At 49.8% G+C, this 17584-nt stretch overlaps 5 protein-coding genes across 5 annotated transcripts; 2 read left to right on the top strand and 3 right to left on the bottom strand.

Annotated features, from left to right (window-relative positions):
* Positions 1-778: 778 nt before the first annotated feature.
* BP5553_08320 (uncharacterized protein) lies at positions 779-3706 on the top strand (the record flags this gene model as incomplete). Its single annotated transcript, XM_032016943.1, has 2 exons — positions 779-1283; positions 1344-3706. The coding sequence occupies 2 exons, from the start codon at positions 779-781 to the stop codon at positions 3704-3706; spliced, it is 2868 nt and encodes a 955-aa protein (XP_031867234.1).
* Positions 3707-4449: 743 nt separating this feature from the next.
* Positions 4450-4970, bottom strand: BP5553_08319 (uncharacterized protein; the record flags this gene model as incomplete). The annotated part of the gene is made up of 3 exons (XM_032016942.1): positions 4450-4574; positions 4638-4732; positions 4786-4970. 3 exons carry the CDS (start codon positions 4968-4970, stop codon positions 4450-4452), a joined length of 405 nt encoding a protein of 134 aa, XP_031867233.1.
* A 1515-nt stretch (positions 4971-6485) lies between these two features.
* On the bottom strand, positions 6486-13038 carry BP5553_08318 (uncharacterized protein; the record flags this gene model as incomplete). Its single annotated transcript, XM_032016941.1, has 2 exons — positions 6486-12609; positions 12836-13038. 2 exons carry the CDS (start codon positions 13036-13038, stop codon positions 6486-6488), a joined length of 6327 nt encoding a protein of 2108 aa, XP_031867232.1.
* Positions 13039-13630: 592 nt separating this feature from the next.
* Positions 13631-14894, top strand: BP5553_08317 (Deoxyhypusine synthase; the record flags this gene model as incomplete). Its single annotated transcript, XM_032016940.1, has 3 exons — positions 13631-13864; positions 13916-14713; positions 14820-14894. 3 exons carry the CDS (start codon positions 13631-13633, stop codon positions 14892-14894), a joined length of 1107 nt encoding a protein of 368 aa, XP_031867231.1.
* A 326-nt stretch (positions 14895-15220) lies between these two features.
* Positions 15221-16276, bottom strand: BP5553_08316 (uncharacterized protein; the record flags this gene model as incomplete). Its single annotated transcript, XM_032016939.1, has 1 exon — positions 15221-16276. One exon carries the CDS (start codon positions 16274-16276, stop codon positions 15221-15223), a length of 1056 nt encoding a protein of 351 aa, XP_031867230.1.
* Between the last annotated feature and the right edge of the window lie 1308 nt (positions 16277-17584).

Raw genomic sequence — 17584 nt, 5'->3', positions numbered from 1 at the left:
AATATCGACACTCCCCGGGCTGGGGAAGAGAGGCAAACCAATCAAATGGCCTAGTTCCCTATGACGCGTAAGGTATTCGCAATTGGCAATCGGCCATGGTTGAGTTGAGTATAGGGCTCGAAGGGAAACAAGTTTTATTGCAGCTGAACCGTTAATTTACTTCGTATATACTTCGTACCTAGGTATATAAGCATTATACATTATCTCCTCTGCATGCCTGGCAGTACTAAGAACTCTGAAGAGCGTGGCTCGTCGTCCGCTATCGATAAGGCGAAGCCAAGTACTTGTACAGAGTAGGACTAACTCTTTGCCTTGCCCAATAGGAATAAGGTTACTTCATACGCACGGGGTTCCTGAGGTACAGATCTATTACCGTCTGCGGAGAGCGTGAGCGTGGTACAGTACAGCTTACAGCTCTGCTGTTTATATCCTTGTTACTGGTTGCCTGTCAGCCTACGACTACAAAGCTTACACACCTTACGTACTCCTCCCACGGCATCCTTCTGCACCATAAGCCAAACCTGGAACTCCCCGAACTACGACTCCAGCATCCAAATCTAATTCATTCAGCTACGCATTCAAACTCCCAGGCCTCGCCTCTTCCGCGACGCAAATCCGCTGTTTGCACTACAGATATGGGCGTGTCGATATGACCTCACCCTCAGCCTTCTATCGATAATACCAATACAACTAAATAACGAGGCGGGAACCTTTCGCTCCCGAGGAGAGAGGACGATACAGGGAAACAAGCTGCATCCAGCCAAATCTTGCGGTCAAGATGGTCACCCGGAAGCCAGTTCCCCAAGGTGAAGGTGCCGGCCCAAGTCTCGCTCGAAACTCGCCCCCCGCCGCCTCATCCCCCCCGCCATATCCCTTAACACCAATCTCGACTGATGTGCCTCCGACGCTGCGAATTCAGGATATGCGAAGCGATCTTCTGCCTTCCGCGGATTCAGAATATGAGGGCGAAAACGTATGGAGCCGAGAAGGAGCAGGGGCTGGGACAGAGCTCTCGGGAGAGAAGGTATATGAACTACGACCACCATACGAACTTCCCGGTTCGTTGCAGATTGGGACTCCGGGACTTTCCAATAGCGCCTCGAAGGAAATGCTGAGACCGAGTCCTACAAGTACCAATCCGTTTCTGCAGAGACAAGCCCAGCAACATGGAGCCGAGAAGCAAAATAGCGCACCCGCTTGGGGAGGTTTCTCTGAGAGACCCCCACAACCGCTCGAAGCTCCGCCCCGTCCTCTCATAACTCAAGGGGGAGGGCATGGTCAAGGTATACACTCTGGGCTGTTTTACTCAGTACTTGTACTTATGGGTGATTGACGAAATACAGCAGAACCCCCTTCCTACCAATTCTCCAGTTTATCGGTCTCGGAACCGAGCACAAATCCATGGCAGCCGGCACTGGACGAAAAGCCCCGTGTACAACCCCCTCCGCTACCTACGGTTCAACGAGAAGACTCCGGAAATGAAGCGTGGTCTAGTACTGTACCAGCTAGACAAGCCCCCTCCCCGCCGTCGGAAACGTCACAGCAGCCAGTCCTAGTCGATATAGATGACCCGGAATCTCCTGCTTGGGATGAGGATGGCGATGACGATGACGATGAGTCTTCTCCACCGGCAGCGCAAGCAGCACCTGCCAGCAATCCACAGGAGGCGCAGCAAATCGACGAGGATCGACACATTTGGGAAGAGAATCAAGGGCCTGAATTAAAACAGGATGCTACCGTTGCAAGTCAATTTCTTGCTCAGGAAGATCCGGCACAGCCTAGTGAAGGCTGGAACCTTATTGATCATGAACCAGTGGGAAGTGGTACTCAACAGAATGGAGTTGTATTAATAGATCCTGCTACGCAATCTCAGCCAAAAGCCGAATCGGATCCCGGTCTGCTTCATCGACCACAAGACCTCCCTCCTCAATCTGACAGGTCCAATATAACTTCTAGCAATCGAAGTGCTTCCCCGGCCCGCATACGTCAAATACCTGAATCTGTTATTCGAGCGCAGAAGCAAGAAACTTATGAGATCAAGAAGATTTCTTGGCACGACGTTACTGCTGCCAAAAACCCCCGAGTTTCTCCTATCTTGGTCCAGAACGCGAATGGTCCATGTCCCCTCCTTGCTCTTGTCAATGCCCTCACACTTTCAACACCCGCAGACGTTGAAACGGCATTGGTGGAAACCCTTCGATCACGTGAACAGGTCAGCTTAGGATTGCTCTTAGATGCTGTGTTTGACGAGCTTATGTCGGGTCGACGTGGCGATGCTGCGCAGGAACTACCAGATGTCAGCGACCTATACTCATTCCTTATCACACTTCACACCGGGATGAATGTCAATCCTCTATTTTTCGCACCTGCTCCGGCTAAAACAAGGCATGATCCTCGCAGTTCAATGTCCCATGTTCATCCCAGTGAACGGGAAGACGCAATACCAGGGACATTCGAAGATACCCGAGAAATGAACCTTTACAGTACATTTTCCGTGCCACTAATACACGGCTGGCTACCAGAGCCTGGTTCTGCAGAATACACCGCTCTTGCTCGCTCCGCAAAATCCTACGAAGATGCTCAAAATCTCATGTTTCACGAAGAAGAGCTCGAGGACAAATTAAGGAACGAAGGCCTGAGTTTCGAAGAACAAGCCACCCTAGAAGATATTGCTACCATCAAAGCTTTCTTTTCTAGCAATGCGACGCAACTTACCCGTTTTGGATTGCAAACGATTACATCATCATCAGCGCCAGGAGCAACTGCTATACTGTTCCGCAACGACCACTTTTCAACCTTGTATCGACATCCAGATACCCTACAACTTCTCCAACTCGTAACCGATATGGGCTATGCCGGCCACGAAGAAGTAGTGTGGGAATCCCTTATCGATGTTAATGGTGAGAATGCCGAATTCTTCTCCGGAGATTTTAGGCTCGTGGGGGGCGCGCCTGCTACTCCTTCGCACTCCAATACCCGTGAATCTGGCAGTGGTTGGCCCGCTGCCACCGAACGCCGACAATCACAAAATCAGAACCCGCCTAATCTATCTTTAAGCCCCCCTGATACCCAACCTGTATCGCCACGTAGCCCCAACATCGAACAGGAGGACCATGACCTAGCACTAGCGCTCCAACTACAAGAGGAGGAGGAAGAACGCCACCGAAATGAAGTTGCTCGCCAGCGGCATGAACGCGAGTCCCAGTTATCACAACAATATATCGACCAACAAGGTTCAGAAAACAGCAATGTTCCGGTAAATATGCGTGGTGGTCGAGGGGGAAGGGGGAGTCAGAACAGAGGCCGTGGTGTAAGAGTAGTTCGACCCACGGTAGCTCGACCGGAACCCATACCACGCCGGAATAATCAGCCTTCAGCTACTCCCGCGCGTGCAGCAGATCCAGAAGCTGGTATTGATGCCCCTCCTCCCAGTTATGAGCAAGCCGCAACTCAAGCAGCCTACATCCCACCAGCGGATCACCCAAGCCATCCCACCGCGAACCCAATTAGCCCCACCACCACTGGGCGGAGGACGAGTGCATATAGTTCTACCTCCTCAGGGATACAAGCGCAAACCTCTCCTGCTGTGGGGAGAGATAGAAGACAAACGACAGCTCTAGTTGACCAAATATCTCCCTCAAGGAGGAATATGGGGCCGGGAGTTGCGCAACTGCACGTAAAAGAGAGGGATTGTATCGTTATGTGATATCCCCATTCTCTTCTAAAGAAGTAATTATGTGAGGTGCCATACACGCTGATAGCAAGCGAGCTTACGAATTTGCGGCGTTTGGGATTCTGGATTGGGCATTAGGACATGGGCCAGTTGCGTGCAATATCCCCTTGTTTGTATACTTCTTAGCAGGATAGGCTTGATATTTTCTAGATAGATATGACATATATCAATGGAGATCCATATAACTCGTCAATCGAGCTTGATTGATATATTCATCGCCCTGCTCTTGCATTAAAAATGGTGTGAATCTCGATAGAGAACCTATTAACTCGGGACTTTGTAGAGCAACAACTGAGTCTTGGACGTTTGAAGACCCGAGCCTCGAACCTCGACGATCTAGACGCTAATTTCATATATTGCTGGGCCCCATACAGTGTCTAGAGATACTGGCTCTTTTGTATACATATAACCAGCCGAATATCTGAGGGACATAAGTATGGAATTGCGCACAGGCCCCAGCTAAACCAAACCGGCCCCTCGGTTGTCAAGTAACCACCCATACACTTAGGGGATATGCCTCAACCATAGTTCACTCGAATTCAATTTAATTCGGAACAGTATATATAGTAAGCTCCCAAATACATTACTAGCCGATAACGCCATTCCTTTTTAGCTTTTCTCAAATCAGCACCATCCCAAAACAAACGAACAGTCAACCCAACAACTCTTCTTGAAACCTTCAGTCAATCAACTTTTGAATACCCAATAATGAGTGTTTAAACCCGGAACATAGAAGCCAAAGGAGTACCAGAAGGCACCGCAGCATGGCAAACGCAAGGCTTTAGGGGTGCGTTATCCGTAATGTTGAGGACGATCGTATCCTTACTACAGAGAGGCAGGACTAAAGCACAAAGACGTCAGCAACAAGCACCCCTTAACGGAGAGAGGAGTCAAAGCATCTCACCATCAGTACTCGGGTATTCCCGCCCATTAAGTGTACAGTTCTCGACTTGTGTAGTGGACTTAGTATAATAGCCGTTGTAGTTCCAGAGCCATCGGCTAAGTAAATATGGTTAGCAAGGCCCTCATTCCTTCATAGCGAAATAACTTACTCAGTGGCGGTCGAGTTATCAGAGGCACATCCAAACTGAGCGAGGGACCCGGTCTTGTAAGTGCCCATCAAGTCGCAAGTTGAGTCCGCGCATGAATAGTAGCTAATATCCTCGAGAGCGGTGCAATTGAGCGAAGCACTTGCGAAGCCTGCGGCAAGGACAACTAATGCGATAGGAGGTTTCATTTTGGCTTTGATAATAACGACAAGTAAGAGAAAGATGTAGGTTGAACGTGGATTGCCTCCCGAAGGCCAGTTTCTATCTCCATATTACGGAAGGGACGGAGCGTAGATACCCCTTTTTATATCCCCTATCCCCCAAGGGATCAGCACCATCTCGACGTGCAAAATCATTCGATAGTAGCTTTATCTCCCACAGCCTATTTGAAGTACACAAATGGCCAAGCCAAGAAGTTGATTTTCCCCTCCTATTTGTGTGCCTCTCTTTATGTACTGATCGACAGTACAGACGGTAGACCTAATTGGGTTCTTTAGTAATATATATAAACCAGGGGGGTCCTTAGATTTAACTTTAATTCGTCATCCCACGTTGTTCATTTCTAGGTATCTTAGAAAGAAAAAAGGCCCAGACCGGTTTCTTTTCAACCATCTCTACTGTGACACTGTTACACTACCTTCTCATATAAATAATCATGAATAAGCCCTCATTACACTGCGGGACAAGAGGCGTCCACTAGAACTCGTCCAAGTGCCGAAGTGGGACTTTCTTGGTATTCATATAAAGAATAATCATGGGGCTTTTAGCCTACGAGAGATGGCATTGGCATAGATTTGCAGGTTTGTAAGACGGTAGAGAACCAATGAGCAGAAAGCGATACTTCGTTTGGTGACGTCCATTATGCGGGCAGAATAGTGTGAGTACTTCCCCGCGGGGAGGGAAAGCATGTTCTTGTCGGGGCTCCACATCGCAGCGTGGGCCGTCGATTATCGGATATTTTAGGAGTCTGTGGAGTGTTTGGGCGCTTTTAATACCCAGATTTACCGGCTGAACTTTGTAATCGTAGCCAAGGGTACCACGTGGATTGTTGGTTTAGTCCAATGGACTTCATCCAAACCGGATAAACCACTTGGAATTTATAGAAATCTTTAGCTCGAGGGAGTGTCGGCGACAAACCGCTTGGTTTGACTCCGTTTGTGGCATCAAATTCTGACAAGTTATTTTGAAGGCGAGGTAGCTACTGTTATTAGAGGTTTCGAAATCCAATATGTCGGTACAGCGCGAAGAATCACTGGTGAAGAATAAATATGTAACTACCTGTACCCAGTGGATTGACAGAGCCGCAGCGAAGGAGAAGGAGCCCCAGGAAGGAGTTAATAAGCCTTTAAATCATGAAACAGTAAATCGCACGGATCAAACAAGGGAAAATTTTGTTCATTTTATTGGATCATCAAGATTAAGTTAACGCCTCTCTGAATGCAGGGTATCATGACATTCATCCCGATATTCATCCCGATGACACATGAATCCTCCAACGCCATCTTTCTTCTCGCGGCTTACTTTAATATACGGCGCTGTCTAATCTTACATAGATATAAAAGTACACTCCCTGGTGTGCTATGTCATATTCTCACAAGAACGTAACAAGTGTCCATTATTACGAGATGACAATGATCTCGATATCGTGATTTGCAAAGTGGAATAGTTACCTAGTCCCCAATACATTCAAGTTAAGCCTACCATCAACGTCGAGATTCACGTCGGTGGTATGCTGCCATTGTTGCAGCTTCATCTTGTAGGATTCTCTCTCGCATTTCCCGAGCATAGTCCCTCTCAGATCGCTCTTGGCTGGGGTGAGGCGGCTGATATTGCATGGATGGGTGTGAGGTTTGATGCGCTGGTTGGCTATAAGCTGGATGGGATGGAGTTGGTCCGGATGAGCCTGGACCTGGAAACCGCCCATCAAGGCTGTTGTGTCGGGACCGATGTACTTGATGCTGGGTAGCGAAATGAGATGGAGGCGATGCCATGTGTGAAGGGCTTTGGCCGAAAGCTAGCTGGCGGTGACTTGCCTGCTGCTGTTGTGGCTGAGAGTGATAGGAGGGACCAAGTTGGGGAGATGAAGCCACAGGCTGCTGCTGCATGAGATACTGTGCTTGCGGTTGTCGAGTATAGAAATCCCGTTCCACAGGTGGAGCATGGTCAAGTGGAGACGCAACTTGCTGACGAACTGGTTGAGCAGAAGCTGGTGGGGTGGTTGATGAATATGGTGACTCCTTTAACCTCATAGTCGACTGAGAAGTCCCACCGCGTGCGTATCCGGTAGCAAGTCCGTGTACATCGCTGATGGATGGCTCACGGCGAATATTAGGTTGAGAGTGTGCAGATTGACGGGGAGGAGGTTGAGAGTACATTTGCTGCGGTTGCTGTGGCGGTTGCTGCGCGGCCGAGGTTGCCCCATAATTACGATGCTCAAACCCCGTGGGGGTATAACTTCGAGCATGACCGAGGGACGCGGTATGTTGGTGTACTGGGTGAGGGGAGGATTGAGCATAAGGGTTCTGAGTTTGGGATAAGTGTTGCTGGGGCGTTTGTTGCGCTGAAATCTGCTGTGGCATTTGTTGAGCAGGCTGAGAGGTAGGCTGAGAAGGGTGAGCAGCGAAGCGGTTTGCTTGCAGAGGGTGTTGTGGCGGCGGGGTCCGAGACGACTGTTGAGGGTTGGAAGCAACGCTGCTAACACGCTGAGGTGGTTCTGGTCGAGGGTCGTTAGGCTCGTCGTTCAGCAGCATGCTTATGTTTGAAGTCTTTCTGACGGCCTCTTGTTGACGGACTGAAGCAACTTGAGGTGGCTGAGGTGGTTGAGACGGAGGCGGCACCTGAGGCTGGACTGGGAGTTTGGGCTGAGGAGGAGCTGAGTATTGCTCCTTAGCAATGGGTGGGGCACTCAGGGGAGGTCTTGGAGCGGCTGGCGAAGGACTAGGTTTCATCTCGCGAATATCCCGCTGTACAGTGGGTTTCTCACTCAAAAGCGTTCGAGGAGCCTGATGCGTTCGAGGATGAAACTGTTGCAGCGGCGGTTGACGTCTACCTTCAAGAGGAGACGAAGGCTGAGATACTTCCGGCCTGGAATGCGACACAACAGTAGGATGCACAGGGGCGGTGGAGTAGGGCTCATATTGGTGCAGGTTAGACCCTTCAGGCTCTTGCTTCATCTTAAAGTGACGTTCACGTTGCAGAGCAGCTTGTTGTTGCATGGCGGCGGCTTGCTGGTGCTGCTCTCGTTGTTGCTGTTCCCGCTGTTGCTGTTCCCGTTGTTGCTGCTCCCTCTGCTGCAGCTCTCGCTGATGCAGTTCCCGCTGCTGCAATTCTCGTTGCAGCAGCTCCCGTTTCTCCCGCTCCCGCTGTTCTCGTTGCTGCTGCTGGTCTCGCTGCTCCCGTTGCTGCTGCTGTTCCCGCTGCTCCCGCTGCTCCTTTTCCAATCGTAAGGCGGACTGTCTCTCAAGCTGTGCCTCATGAGCGACTTGAAGAGAGCGCTGAGATATCACAGAATCGCTTTGTGTGGCTTGTAAAATCGGTCGTGGGGAAGATTCGATATTGAAATACCCCAGGGGGGGACCTCGAGCCCTGCTTTGTTGCTGGGATTGTTGCCCTTGGGAGGACGACTGTGGAGGAACCTGCTTATTGATAATCGAAGCCGCAACTGCTGGCTGGATGTGAGACACTGGTACAGTCCCAGCCCCAGCGTTAGTCAAGGGAGGAAAGCGCGTACCCATAGTTGGTTGCGATTGTGGCGAACCATGGGATGATCGTGCCAAGACTGCGCCCTGGCCTGGAGAGGAGATGTCTTCAATTCCGTCAATAGCAGAACCTGACCGCGACGGTAGTGAACTTGACGGAGCATCATAGCGTCGCTTTGGGATAACCGTAGGTACAGGTAGCGGTGCTGTAGGCTCTCCTCGTTCGCGCATTTCATCGGCGTCCCTAGCTATTTCTTCCCACTCTCTCATCCTGCCCGAGTCTACTTGGCGTTGATAGTAATTCTTGACCTGTGTTTGGATGTTAGCGGCACATCGGCTCCTGTTTTTATCAGATGGCATCACAAGCCATCGTTGAAAGAGATGTGTGTATACCATAATGTGGGTTTTCGAAGTCATCCACTTTGCTATCCCATGCCAATCGGTACCAAAATGCCTCAGCAACGCAGGGAAATCGTTTTGCTCGGGAACGCTCCAATAGCTCGAGGTCTGTTGGATATTTCGGTGGTTCTGCTGTGTCTCGAAGTTTAGGGGTGTGTTGGATTCGACTCGTTCCTGGCTAGGATAAGATTGAGGCTGGGGTTGAGATTGAGGTCTTGACTGGGGCTGTGAGTGTTGCGGAGGTTGAGGAATGATATCAAAAGTTCCCGTCATGGCTAGATTTGGCCTATCAAGAGGAGCAAATGGGGGTGCGAAGGTAGCCTGATGTGGCTGGCTCGGACCAGGACCGTCAAACTGAGGAGGAAATCGGCTAGGGGGAATAGGGGTTCGTTGGTTCTTCGTCGTCTCTATCGGCGCTGGAGTTGCTGGAGACTCGTCTCGACGCGCCGCGGCAGCGATTGGGGCGGCAGCAAGAAGTGGATTGTTCTTGGCCTGCTTCCCCTTTTCACGTGCAACTTTGACCTTTTTCTTTGCTGGCCCGGCATCGTTGCCAGCGTCGGCCTTTGGCGTGGCAGCTGCCTTGCGGCCAGGTGTTGGGGCTGGGCTAGCAACTTCGCTTTCACTGGGTGTCGCATCAATAGGGAAAACTGGCGCAGCTGCCCTCCGCGGGCGACGTTTGCTTTCGCCAGTTTCGTTCTCCTGAGCTTCCTCGTCGTCGCCGTTGCCAAGACTAGCAGTCAGGACCTTGGGTCGAGCTTTACCTGGACCCCTCCCTCGCTTCTTCTTGTTACGCTCCTTCACCCTCTCCTTCAATCTCGCAGGATGCTTCACCAAGTAATAATGTTGGATGCAGGCCTTGAAATTGCGCTTAGGCAAGGCTTCTGCAATCTTACTCCAATTCTTAGGATTCTCCAAGTATGCTTTTTCAAATGTTTCACCTTCTTCCTCAGTAAAGTTATCAATTGGTTCCCCATGTTCAAGTATTGCAAAGGATCTTTCGAACGGCACCAAATGGGACTTATCGGCGAAGGCATTTTCAGACCACCATTGGTCATCCATCATGGCTGGAATTGTGGCTTCCTTCGCACTCGCGGTCTTGGCTCGTGCAAGTCGCTCATCCTGCTCTTTCTTTTGTCTGGCTTCTTGTTCAGACTCACGCAGAACCCGCTCAATGTCATGATCGGTAGCCCATCGGCTAGCGGTTCGCCGCCCCTCTGGCTTGGCACTGGCAGAAGCCACCGAAGATAGAGCTGGAGTTGCGGCCTCGGCAGCTGCTCTTGCTCGAGAAGCGGCAAATTTTTCTCTGCTGCGAACTGCAGCCGGGTCCATGGAAAAGTCTGTGAATTTTCTATACTGGTAATAGCGATCTGCCCACGCAATGCCCTCTTGTTTCTGCTCCAACTGCCTGCGCGCCTTTGTTTTTTGTATGTGTTTCCGAACAGCGGTCTCCGACTTCAAACTTCTTACCTCAAGAGAGGCCTTGAATGTCGGGTCGTTCCAGAAAGATCCGCAGGTGGATTTGGGCAACTCGGATATTGGTGGAGTTTTCATCATCTTCCGAACTGCCTCAAGCTGGTCCTCTCTTTCCTGTTCATTCAGCTTATCATAGCTTTCTGTGAATTGTTCCATCATAGAAACAGATTTACCGATTTTCCCATTGGCCACTGGCTCAACAGGGATCATCATAGGTTCTGGGGCTGCGTTGACCGGCTCGGAAGCTTGTTCCGGCTGTGCCTTCAGAGTAATATCTCCATTGGTGGCGCCTGCATCGTCTGGTGCCGCCTTCGTCTCGTTATGAGTGCTAGTTTGCTGGATAGTTGGTGACCTACTAGATTTATCCTGAAAATCTATGCCCTGGCCAGTTGGTGGGTTGATAGAACCGATATGGATATCGTTGCTCTGGTTGCTCGCTAGTTCTTTGGCATGCCTATGAATATCGGCATCCCTATCATGTGGTGGCTGCACAGGTTGATCAGGCATGTTCGTGTCATGGTCTGTTGGCATAGGAAATGTGCTTGATACATCCTGTGGAGGATTGCTTCGACGGTCATCGGATTGATCTGGTATGGGTAGTGCAGCATCTGGAACAGGGGCGGTGATGTCTCCATTAATTTTCGACGACACAGGCGGCTCTGCAACGGGGGTTGGTGTTCGTGGTCGGCGTTGGACCTTGGTAGCAGGATCTAGAGCTTGGGTAGCAGCAGTTGCCTCAGTCGAGGGTTCCGCAAGGTGTTCTTTCTGTACAATAGGTACCTCGCAAACTTCAGTCGGGATACTGCTGATGATTGGCTCCGCGAAGGGTCTGAGGTCTCTAGCTAAGATGGGTTCAGGGGGTAAGAGTAGTGGATTGTTGTTTTTAACTTCAGCAATCTGTTCCTTGACCTTGGCAATCTCGTCGTCAAAGTAATTGTCGTCAAAATCATCTGCAGAATCTGAACTGACATCAGAGTCTTCTGACAGCGGCGATGTGACCTTCGGATAGTGCCTAACCAGTCGAGGACGTCGCTTCTTTGGATGACGCGCATGTTCAGTTGAATGGGCATCAGTCTGCAACTCAGTGACGCCCGCCCGGGAAGGGGATTTCAATGTATGCGAGATGTCTTCCTTGGGCGAGATACTTTCTTGAAGCGAGCCACCGTCGTGACTAGACAAGTTCTCCCGTGCTGTATTATGTGGCTGATTAGACTCGTCATCTCGGACCAAGTCCCCACGAGGATGAGAGTGGTCTGTCGGCCTCACCCATGTCAAAGAAACTGCCTTATTAGTTCCTCGGCCGATAATCTGTCGGGGCTTAGAGGTATGCGAACGAGGGGCCGTGGGAACGGAGGGAGGTAAAGAGGCAGTAGAAGTCGATGCATTAGCTGAGGCTGAGCCAAAAGCAGGCACCTGAGGAGGAGGTGTGGCCGACGGTTGAGTTCGACGGTTCCAGTTTCCTTCGGGCGATCGACTTCGAACTGGTGGTGGGCGGTGGTAATCTTCATAATAAGCGCCTCTTCCGCGTCCGCGACTGCCCCTTGCTCTACCATAGCCTCTTACAAAAGGCGTGAGCGATTCGGTAGTGGGCGAGCCTACAGATGAGGGGCCATCTCGCGAACCACGATGGGTGCGATCTAAGTCTAAGATTGGTCCGTCTCGGCTGTCGCGAGTCTCTCGAGCAGCGTAAGTTGGCGAGCGACCTCTGCCTTGGGGAGACGAGGGTCTGCGGCCTCGGAAGTTGTCTCGATCCCATCTGTCTCGATCCCGGTCACGGCTACGGTCATCACGGAAAGGAGCCGGGCCTCTCTCCTCTCTTCTATCTCTATCTCTGTAATCGCGGTCGGTATCACGGCCTCGGTCTCGACTATCATCCCGCCAACCTCGCCCTCGGCCGCGGCCGCGACCTCGAAAATCACCCCGAAAGCCTGAATCGCCTCGAAAATCTGATCCGTAATTAGAGGCACGAGGGCCCGTTGGAGCATCAATCAAACCCTTAGGGCCTCTTGGGGGTTCGCGTGAAGGGAATTCTCGAGATGAATCACGTCCAGTCGGCTCTCTGAAAAGTTCTCGATTCGACCCAAATGCATTGTGGTTCGTCCTCACATCAGGTATGGACCTCCGTCTTTCACTTCCACCGCGGAAAGCTCCTCCTCGATACTGATCGGCATCGCGTGAGTCGTTATAGCGTCCTGGCGATCGATCTCGTGGCGAACGACGGGAGTCGGTCGTCTCATACCCTTGATTTCGCGACGACCTGGAACATGTCAGCTGGCAACCAAAATCGCTGTTCTAGAAGCACATACATTCATATTGCAGGGCAATGGCCCCAAGCAATGACCAGAACGATGTGCAGATGCGATGGCAGACACTCTCTTCGAACGGTGTGCACTAGAACCCCGCGACCTAGTCTATGCAGGTGATGATGGACGCATGGGATGGACACGTAGAATAGCGAATCTGTACGATCGGAGCGTCTTGACCATAAGGAGGGGGTTGCGCGGGTCGAAGATATATGCGATGCAGTGAGGTCTTGGGCGCGATGTTCGAATGTGGAACAGGAGGCCGTATTGAAGCTGAGGCTGTTGACAATCCCATCTCGCATCTCAGCCAGCGCCACGATGTCGTCTAACGTAATTAGGCCTAGCGTAGATGCATAAGTTCGCCTATGCGCCTGAGGCGCCATTGCCGCCAGCCGGGGATATCCCGTCCGTTCGACGCGTTGGAGACTCCCTTCTTGGATTAGCGTGATTGCTAGTAGTTTACTAGGCCGTAAGGAGCCATCGCTCTCCGAGTTCGCCTCAAATTTTCAAATTTCACAAGCGCACTATTGCAACTACCGGACCTACGAGTAATAATAAGACTTTGTAAGTGCAAGGTCCTTGCTGGCTTTCTCAACGTCGATTCCTCTACGAAGTATTAAGGCAGAAGTAAATCCGGAATAGCTTGCATACGAGAGCCTTTTGACAGGTCTCGGAAGTTTTGCAGTTGCTGTCACGTGGGCCGTTTGCCACTAGTTAAGAAAAGCCACCCTCTGGGTTGAGACGGCTTCTGGGGGGAATTACTCGAGGCAATCATAAATCGATCTCTTCATCTTTGTTCGTTTATTGCAAAAGAATAAATCGTGTTGATTCAAATCTTCCCATTTTTGGCTTTGGTCCAGAGATAGGTGGCTCAAGTGGAGAGCAGCTTCCCTAAGCCTACGTCGCAAGGTTGAACAACTACAAAGCTCAAGCCTCAACCCTCGGAGAGTTCTCACTTGGATACCTTCATACATCATGACCTCAAACCCAGGCCAAAACCAAGGCGGGGAAGCACCTCCGTCCTCAGTGACCGATGCCGTACTCGTCAAATCAGGAGAAATGCCCGAAGGCTCCCAGAAAGTTGAAGAGCTAGATTTCAACAAGTTCGCTGGACGAGACATAACAGTTGATGACCTTCTTAGCGGCATGAACCATATGGGCTTCCAAGCTAGTTCGATCGGCGAAGCCGTACGAATAATCAACGAGATGGTCAGTCCATACCTCATGGCTACAATCACCAAATACTGACAATGAAACCAGCGAGCTTGGCGTGACCCGGAAACCGATGCTAAAACCACCATCTTCCTAGGCTATACTTCTAACCTGATCTCCTCTGGGCTTCGAGGAACCCTTCGCTACCTCGCACAGCACAATCACATCTCGGCCATCGTGACTACTGCCGGCGGTATTGAAGAAGACCTAATAAAATGTCTTGGTGATACGTACATGGGTTCCTTCAGCACATCTGGCGCCTCCTTGCGCGAAAAGGGGTTAAACCGCATCGGCAACTTAGTTGTACCAAATGACAACTACTGTCTCTTCGAAGACTGGGTGGTGCCCATCCTGGATACCATGCTTGCTGAACAAGAAGCTTCCAAATCCAACGATCCGTCTGGAGACGGGTCAGATGAAATCAACTGGACACCCAGCAAAGTGATCCGTCGGCTAGGGAAGGAAATCAACGATGAGCGTTCGGTTCTGTACTGGGCTTATAAGAATAACATTCCCATTTTCTGCCCCGCTCTTACGGACGGCAGCCTGGGCGACATGCTGTATTTTCATACGTTTAAGGCATCCCCAAAGCAACTGAAGATCGACATCGTAGAGGATATACGCAAGATCAACACAATTGCCGTAAGGGCGAAGAGGGCCGGCATGGTTATCCTAGGTGGTGGAGTAGTAAAGCATCATATTGCGAATGCGTGTTTGATGAGAAATGGAGCGGAGAGCGCCGTGTATATAAACACTGCGCAGGAATTTGATGGAAGTGATGCTGGAGCGCGGCCTGACGAGGCTGTTAGCTGGGGAAAGATCAAGGTCGGCGCCGATAGTGTGAAGGTTCGTCTCCCATTGTTCCTTTTGTTTACAATCCAGGCGTTGAAGCTTCTTTTGAACTTCGGGTCTATTGCTTACGGAGTAAATAACTAAAACTGATGAAATCTAGGTCTATGTTGAGGCAACTGCTTGCTTTCCCCTCATCGTCGCAGCAACCTTCGCGAAAGATGCATGTAAACCATAATGATTGGAAACCCAGGGCCCGATCCGCCGTATACCGCGCTCAGGATTGGAAAATAAAATACCAGTTGTCAATACCTATGCAATGCATACAGCACAGTTCTCAGAATTGGCTTTTGTCCGCAAACATGAACGATACCTCCACCAGCCTCAGAAACCTTCGGACTGGTTATGTGATCGTTGGCCTTTTAATTAGCCAAATATGAAGGAAGTTCAATGCAACTAAAGAGGAAGCTCTATGCCTTCGAAACTCCCAAAATTCCCCCTACGCCATATTGCTGCTTGCTTCTCGATGTGTGAGTGATGGAATGTCATCAGAGTATTAGTCGATTAATCCTCGGTCGGCTCCTGCTTGATCTTCGCCAAATCCTCGTTAGAATCGTGCTCGATCGAATCCATAATATTGTTGTTGAAGTCCATGTTCTGGGTCGCTTGTCTCGGAGAAGGTATCGCCAATAATCTGTTGAGTGGATCGAAGGTACCACTCTGATCAGGAAGCGGCTTGTTGAACCCAGCCTTTACAATTGGCCTTTGGTCCCCTCCACCCTTCGCAGCAGCCAAATTCAGTTGCTCGGCTTGCCAATTTTTCATAATCCGTGGATCAATGCTATCATATTCTTTCCTAATCAGCTCCCTCGTCGGACTCTCGTTTCTGCGGGGCCCTTCGGATTTGGCGACAGTAGCAGCAATAGCTGCAGCCTCGTCAAGTTTCTCCTCCGCTTCAATCATGTCCATGGCCATTCGATATGTCCTACAATCGATATTTCTAGAGTTGTATTGTCTCAGTATCAACTCCGTGTCAAGTCGGGTTGGCTGGCCACGAATCGAATTTTTGACTTTCACCTGCGATATACTTGGTCCGCCCCCAAACCCGCTGAAGCCATTATCCCGGCCATGTCTTATAGGCTCTTCTAGGGTGTTCTCAGACTGCCGTGGTATCCTTCTAGCCATGTCCTTGATCTCCCGCTTCTGCTTTTTGAAGTAACCCCTTCGCTCCTCGTCCTGCTCACCCTCACGGGCAGCCCACCTTTTGAGCTCTTCTTGGGCGTCCCTATTCCTCAGATGTTCCTGTTTTATCCTCAGATGTTCCTGTTCTGTCATTAGATGTTCCTGTTCTAGCCTTAGATGCTCTTGTTCCATCCTTAGGTCTGCTTGTCCTATGCTCAATTTCTTCTCTCTCGCCGTTAAACTTTCCTCCCAGAGCCTTAGATGTTCCTTTAGCTGCTTATTATCCACAGGAGGTTCCTGACTGAGGATGTTTCCCGGTTGTGCGCCTCCGTAACCGGTTTGTGCATGCCCAGTTTGCATTCTATTGATCCCTGAGGCCTGACAGTCCTCAAGCTGACCGTCATTGATGCTCCGTCGCCGCTTACAAACCGGCAGCATGGTTGAGGTTCAATGCTTCCAATCTGATTCAATGCTGAGCGAAGCCGTTATAGCCTAGGACGAGAAAGTGTTTCTGGAGGTATTATACGTAGACGCAAGCTTGTTTTTGGAATATTCGACAATTCGAAGGCTATTCATTCAGATTTCAAATTTGATTTCGTGAAACTCGAACCTCTTTTTTGATCACCAAAGTAGATCGGAGACGTCTAGCTTCGAGCACAGGTGTGCGTAGAGGCTCAACTATCGAGCAGGTCTGAAATGAAACCAGTCTGTGAGGTAAAGATTCGTGAATATTCGTGGATATTTGTCGCTCCAGTTGTCTCGTGTTGCTTTCTAAGAGTGGATGCAAGTGCTTGTTGGAGAGGAGTTTATTCTTGGCAATGTCTTTTTTTCAAGGCAATATAGGTATATAGTAGTGAATTCTTACCGCTTGCCTAAGGCGTCCGGGCGTATATTTGTGTTTGATGACTGGTAATAGCGGTGAGGCTGAAGGACTCCTGCAAGTGCAACAGGAAGCCCAAATACCTTTACATAATAGAGCCTACTCCATGTTCCCTCGCAGGTGGTCAGGACAGGCCCATACTTCACAGGATTTTCTTCCTGTGCCAGCTATTGTAATTAAAACACCTTATTTTCTTGCAGTTCAAGTTATCGAAGAGGTTATCCTTTTGAAAATACATAATCAAATTTTTGCGAAGTTTAGTTACAAGTGCGATGGTTTTTCAAAGCCAAACGAGACTGGCAATTTCATATTGCGCAGACGCGAAACTATGAAAAAATGCTACTAGAAAGGTGCTGCCAACAAACCCAGACAAGTGTGAAAATAATAACAAGCCTATGTGCCCTTTCGACTGTACTTGTTTATTAAATAGAAGCGCTATTTACCAAAGCTAGCGAGTCTATATAGACTGGGCTAGGAGGTTTGCTACCCCTGTTTGGCTGTCAGGGTGACAACCCGTGATGTGAGTGACCACCACTACTTTGGCACCATTTAAACTGCATGAACGCAACATATAATGTAGACTAGTATAAATCTGCAAGTTTGTTGGTGAATAGATAACTATGTCTGTGAAGTTTATTTAACTGGTGTGCATGTTTAATGTTCTGCAATTTGTTGCCCAGAGATTTATTCTTTGTGGTTTGGGGCCAAAAGATTTAGGGGACGCGCAGCAATCCCTCCACAGCCTACCTCAAGATATTAGCCACAAGTCAGATTACAAATACTTTAAACAACTTAGTATCATCCAGATTCCAGATGGCTTAAGAATAATAATACCCTTTACTTTAATAATTGCTATTTTGTTTTAA

Source organism: Venustampulla echinocandica (genome assembly GCF_003357145.1).
Source record: "Venustampulla echinocandica strain BP 5553 chromosome Unknown scaffold_7, whole genome shotgun sequence".
NCBI lineage: Eukaryota > Fungi > Ascomycota > Leotiomycetes > Helotiales > Pleuroascaceae > Venustampulla > Venustampulla echinocandica.
Note: the sequence above shows the minus strand (reverse complement) of the source record. Positions and strands in the feature narration are given on the sequence as shown.